The sequence below is a fragment of the Stegostoma tigrinum genome, chromosome 21 (genome assembly GCF_030684315.1).
Source record: "Stegostoma tigrinum isolate sSteTig4 chromosome 21, sSteTig4.hap1, whole genome shotgun sequence".
NCBI lineage: Eukaryota > Metazoa > Chordata > Chondrichthyes > Orectolobiformes > Stegostomatidae > Stegostoma > Stegostoma tigrinum.
Window position 1 is genome coordinate 55,310,153 of NC_081374.1, and position 6,678 is coordinate 55,316,830.

The window sequence follows — 6,678 nt, forward strand, 5'->3', positions numbered from 1 at the left end:
TTCCCAACAGCCTCTCTGCTCCAACCTCACTTCCACCCAGCTCCTGCCACTCTCTGCTGTAAAAAGCTAGCAGGTAATCATAAAAGTGAACGCAATGTTGGCAGAACTTCAAGGCGGGTTGGAGTATAAGAGGAGGGACGTCTTCCTGCAAATGTGAAAGGTGCTGCTGACATAAGAAGAGGTAACATTTCATTGGTGGCAGATCAGAAATGTTCACAAGGATGACCCCAGTATGGAAGAATTGGCTATGGAGCAAAGATTAAACATCACTGGAGATGAGAGGAATGAGAGGCAATCACATGAAGAGTGTTGACACAGTGCTGTACAGACAATGTTTCCCCTCACAGGAGAGTCAAAGAATAAAGGACACTGTCTCAGAATGAAGGGGCACCAATTGAAAACTGAGAAGAGGGGAAATTTCTTCTCTCAGATGTTTGAGAGTCTTTGGAACTCTTTGTCACAGAGAGCTGTGAGGACTTTTCAGTAAATAGGGGAATCAAGCCATCAGAGTAAAGGCAGGAGAGTGGATGTGCATACAGGTTTGGCCCCTTACTTAATGATGAGAGAGACTGGAATATCTGGAGTTAGATGTCTTCAGTAATAGCCAAGAAAATTCCAAATTGCTTAAAGAGATTGACAGTAAGTGCAGGAAGGATATTTCTCTGGCCCTGTGGGTGAGTACCCAAGAACCTTCTCAGAATAAAGGACAATCCATTCAGGACTGAGATGAGGAGGAATCTCTTCACTTAGTGGATGATGAATTTTAAAAACGTTGTGTCCCAGACAACATGTGGAAGCTCTACTTGTGGAAGGCAGAGATTTGTTGATTTCATGTTATTCATGACATCACAGCACATGGAAATGTACATGTATGGCCATGATTTGGAACTGCGGAGATAGTTTGATAAGGGTGGAGGTGTAGGTTGTGTAGGCTCTGTGCTGTCAGCTGAAGGAGATTAAACAGACCAGACATCTCCTTGCTGTCTGAACAACTGCTCACCACTTTATTTTCATCAGCTCACCCAGTGTGTCATGCTTCAGGCTTCCCTGTCACCTTAGGCCATGGCTTTCAATTTAAGAACTGACCTGTAATTACATGGTCCATTCACTCCCTCTCTTAAACAGACCTCAACATTTGTCATGCTCAGACCCTCGCCCCAAATCCCATTTTCCAGCCTGTACATTCATTAATGACATCACTCTTTCCTCAGCCAAGCTCTGAAATCACCTGGGTAATTACATCAGTTTACTCTGACACAGACGAGATAGGATGGAAAGAGTAACTGTTTGTTCAGTAACTGTCACTAATGTCAGTCCCCATGGATCCTAATTGTGTTGCTGCAGGGTGTACTACATCTATTTATAAGGGGCATTGTTCAATTTTTCCTCTCATAGCGTCAGTGGGAGAGAAAGCTCTGGGACTAACAGAGATCTGGGACACCAGAGACAGAGTGAGAAAGAGTAGGAAGATTGCAGTTTACAGTTGGAGCGTTATAGATTAGAATGATGCAACAATGTATTGGAATCTGGCAATGATGGATTGGAACAATACAACACTGGATTTGAATCTAAGAACAAACGATTGGAATATTACAACAACAGATTGGAATGGATTGACAATGGTTCAAAATGAGAGAACAGTTGATGGGAATGGTAAAACATTGGGAAGGGGTTTCATTGAGATGTTGGATTCCCTTTCTGCTACTTTTGCTTGGAAGCCACTGAAGATCCGCGTTCAAATGGTCCTTCAGATTATGCAATTCATTTATTATCCGATTCTCGCTATCATTGCAGTCCCTAGTAAGTCTTCTGTAATTCTATAAATTGTGGTATTTACGGTGCAACACTTGCTGCTCTTATTTTCTTTCCTCTGCGTTGTTCATTCTGCCGACCATTGATAAGGGCCTTACCATGCTTGAAATTTACTTTGTCATCTTTCCTGCTTCCTGCTTTCCTCTAGTTCCGGCTGTTAGGTCTGTAATCTGGCTATCTGAGTGTCTGATTGAGCACTCATTGACTCAGTATCCATTCCTCCAATGACCTCATGTCAATGTGGTTGAGGTATTCGATCGTTTAATGCTAGAAAAAGTTTTTGCTTTTACAAACACCATTGTTTCACAATTGGTACCATCACGTGTTTACATGACAGTCACATCTCTTAGATCTTACCCATTTCCAAAATACATTAACAGACATTTCAAGCCAAGTTTCTGCAATTTCCATCATGGGGCAAAATGTATTGCGACAGTCACAAACACTTCAGTTAACAGCAACTTTCATCTCATCTTATATTTTCATTACATCGTCAACTTATGGAATAACTGTCATTGGGTTCACCAAATAAACAGAACACTGAAGTCAATATTTATGACAGGACTGGATACAAAATGCCATTTGTGCATCTCAAGCAGTTTTCAATAAAACTGGTAACATTGTTCCAAGCAAAAACAATAACTACATTTTTTGCTTTTCTCACAGCCAATGTAGTAACAATTGTGATCCTGTCCCAGGAAAAGTGTGGTCTCTCCCGATGTGTCTATCACTACCTGGTAGCAATGGCAATCGCAGATCTCATGGTAATCATCTTTGACCTCATATTGCGACACATTCCATTTGTCTATTTGGAAGAGCATCATTTCTTAGAAGGTATCCCTGTGTGTAATATCCACGCTGTCCTGCTTTATGCAGCCACTGACTGTTCTGTCTGGTTCACCGTCACTTTCACCTTTGATCGATTTGTCGCCATTTGTTGCCCAAATCTGAGAAGTAAATATTGCAATGTGAAAACAGCAGCCGTGGTTCTGGCAACAGTGACTGCATTGAGCTGTTTGAAGAACATTTTCTGGTATTTTCTGTTTACTGATCAGTATTACAATAGCAGCAGACCCTGGTTTTGTCGGGTGAAAAGGAAAGTGAGGTTTTCACCAGTCTGGGGAGCAATTGAGTTCTGTCATTACATACTAACACCAGTAGTTGCCTTTATTCTCATTCTGCTTCTCAATGTTTTAACGGTTAGACACATTGCAGTGACCAGCAGATCCCGCAGGAGACTCCATCAGCAGAGAAACAGAAAGAGCACCAAAGACCCAGAGATGAAGAGTCGAAAGAATTCCATCATTTTATTGTTTCTTATCTCAGGGAATTTCATTCTGTTATGGTCAGTATCAATGGTGTATTCCATATATTGGAGAATGAAATTTTTGGGATATGAGTCTGTATCTCTGCCTCTGTTTGTAATGGACCTGGGCTACATGCTGCAGATGCTGAGTTGCTGCACAAACACTGTGATTTATGTCATCACACATCCTAAGTTCAGAGAGCATTTGAAGAATATTGTGCACTATCCCTTTACTCCAATTGTGAAATGTATTAAACAATGAGACTGACTGAAGAATTACATCATCAGCAATCAATGTTGCACACGTTTCTCTCTAACCCACAGTCCTGATGTCTTATTAATAGACATCATTGAAAGAAGATGATATCTCCAGGACCTTTGATCTGTGATTTTTCCTGCCTAATTTGCCAGCCTGTGCACCTGTGCCAGTACACTGTTTATCTGCATCTCAATCCAAGTGTGGGTGTGTGGCTGTGCATGTGTCGAAGCATCAGAGAGATAGATAGAGGAGCAGATTCAGTAACAGACACACTATGCAAGAGCAAACACAACATGATGAAATGCTGTCGACTTTGATGGTGATAAACATTGTGCTGACGTTCGTCTTTAAACTTAACTCAAAGAAATATAAACCTGTGAAAGCACAGTTGGTTATGGAGTACAACAAAAACAAGATGTGAAATGTTCGCATGGTAACTCAGCAGCTTTAGACTTTTAAGGATGCATTTCAAACTTCTCAAAGAGTATACTTTTCACTGAGAGACACTTGAACAAGAAGGGAATACCATTCTTTCCAAACTATAGATGTTAAGAATCGTATCAAGGTGAATGAAATCGGTCAGTGCTGTGAAGCTGACTGGTATAAGGTTAGACTTCTTTGAACCGTTAATGAATGAAGTTTTAAAAGAGAGGTAGAAAGTGGAATAAAAAATCTAAACCAGGAAGAAGTTTTATTTCTCCAAAGGTCGATGAAAGCATATAGGGAGCTAAAGGAAATATTCATCCCTGAATGAATGGAATTCAGTAATTAACAATGATAAAAGAGGGAATGGTAAAGACATTGACCAAATATTTTCTATCTCTTTCTGTAGATGACGGGATAAAAATGGCCAAAATGATAGGAAATTGGTGCAGAATGAACAGGAACTGCAAACAATTCTCATCATTCAGTGACTGGGAAATAGCAAGCACTGCTGATGCTGGAACTTAGAGATGATACAGTGTGGACCTGGAGGAACACAGCAGGTCAGGCAATATCAGAGGAGCAGGAAAGTTGGTATTTTGGATCGGGGCCCTTTATCAGGACTGTGGAGGGACAAGGAAGCTCAGAAATAAATGAGCTGGTCTGGGGCTTGGGGAACATAGGTGGGGTGGTGATAGGTCGATGCAGGAAGGGATTGTGGAGATTGGTCCATGGGAAGGTTCGACAAAATCATCCCAGATGCAGGACATCCACATTAATCCCTGTTGGAAATTGAATGATTGTTCGGGGCCATGGACGGAGTTGAGTGAGAAGGAGGAGAGGGAAGTATCGAGCATTTGCAGAGAAAGGTATCATGCATACTGAGGCTATTGGGGTGTGTGGCGCGCACAAAGGAGTCATGGAGATAGCAGTCCCTGTGAAACAACTCAACTGCATCTCCTGCATTTCCTGCACTTATACCCTCAATCACCCACACCCCAGCAGCAATGAGGATAGAGTCCCCCTGATCCTCCCATACCTCCCTACCAATATCTGAATTCAATGCATGCTCCACCACTTTCATCACTTGCTATCAGACCCCACTTCCAAAGAAATATTTCCCACCCCATCTTTACCTGATTTTTGGAGGGACCGCACTCTCCACTGATACCTCATTCACTCCACGCTTCCCTCCCGGCAACCGCAGGAACTGCTACACCTCCCCCATACACCTCCGCTCTCACCCCCATCCAACACCCCAAGCGATCATTCTGTATCTGGCAGGGATTCACCTGAACCACCTCCTATCTGGTCTACTGCATGTGTTGCCCCCACTGTGGTCTCTTCTATGTGGACAGACCAAGTGCAGACTCAGTAAATGATTTGCAGAGCATCTGTGCTCTGTAAGCTTCAATCAACAACACCTTCCTGTTGCCAGCCATTTCAACTCCCCTCCCACTCCATTGGCGACACGTCCAATACCTTATGTTGCAGTTGGGGATCTAACAGCTTAATGGCTTCAACATAGAATTCACTGACTTCAATATCACCCCAATCTCCGTCTCACCCCATGTCTAGCCCTCCCACTTATCCCCATCTCTTTGACCTGAAAAAACCATCTTCCTTCTCACTTTTCAGCCCCACCTTTCCACTGACCAATCATTCAATCCCCTACCTGCATCCACCAATCACCTCCCCACCTACCTTCCCCCCACCCGCCCCCTCCCTCTCTTTATTTCTGAGCTCCATTCCCCCTCACCATTCCTGATGAAGGGTCCCAATCCAAAACGTTGGCTTTCCTGCTCCTCTGATGCTCCCTGACCTGCTGTGTTCCTCCAGGCCCACACTGCATTGATATCATTATCATTCATGAAGGAAATATACTGTATTGTAGTGTAGAACATGTACTGCAAGGGTGTTGAGGTAAAGCAGGAGATTAACACTTAGCAATGATACTCTCTTGCAAAACCAATGCAGATAAGATGACCCAAATAACTCCATCTGCTGCAGCAATTCTGTGATTCTATCAGGAAAACAAACCAGGCTAAAGAATGATTTGTTCCTTACACCTGACTCTCTGCATTATAGGATCCTGAAATAAGTGACAGCGTATGAGTGCCAGACTTAATCAATTGGGCCAGTGGGCTGAGGAATGGCAGATGGAGCTGAATTTAGATAAATGCAAGGTGTTGCGTTTTAGTGAAGCAAAACAGGGCAGGACTTATATCATCAACGGTAGGGTCCTGAGGATTGTTACAGAACAAAGTGATCAAACGGTACAGGTTCAAAACTCCTGGAAAGTAGAGTCACAGTTAGACAGAGTGATGATGAGATGTTATTGGGATAACATCCCATTGATTTCTATACTTCTATAAATTAATTACCCTTATTTGCTTACATAGAGGTATGCAGACACTGCCTTAAAACCTTCCTGCCCAACTAGAAATTTGGTGTAAAACTTTGTAACTCCTTATTTTCCTACATACCCGCATGCAGACACCACCTTAAACTTCCTGCCTGAATAGAATTAGAGTTAAACTGTGCAAATCTTTATCTTGCTGCACAGGGGTATGTGGAAACTGTCTCAAATAAGTTAAGTGAGGAGCATTTGTAAAGGTGTGAGACTTCTGAAGTATGTAACTTCTGTCTCTGACAAAGGGGCCAGGGCACTGACTTTGTTCCAGCCTGACACATCGGCGGCTTGAAATGACATTCTGCCACTTCGGCAACTAGGAATCTCCTCCTGTCATTAGCAGTCACTTCACGAACGATTGATACTATATCCTGCTCTCTTTATGTTTTTGATGTAATAATTGTTTTGTATCACATCTTTGTCTGTTGTAGTAATTGTTTCATGTATCTCACCATTGTGAGATGT

General features: G+C 42.6%; 1 protein-coding gene across 1 annotated transcript; it reads left to right on the top strand.

The window, feature by feature from the left end:
- Positions 1-1,408: 1,408 nt before the first annotated feature.
- LOC132210820 (probable G-protein coupled receptor 139) lies at positions 1,409-5,450 on the top strand. Its single transcript, XM_059653256.1, has 2 exons — positions 1,409-1,800; positions 2,479-5,450. The coding sequence occupies exons 1-2, from the start codon at positions 1,515-1,517 to the stop codon at positions 3,378-3,380; spliced, it is 1,188 nt and encodes a 395-aa protein (XP_059509239.1). The 5' UTR covers positions 1,409-1,514; the 3' UTR covers positions 3,381-5,450.
- Positions 5,451-6,678: the final 1,228 nt, after the last annotated feature.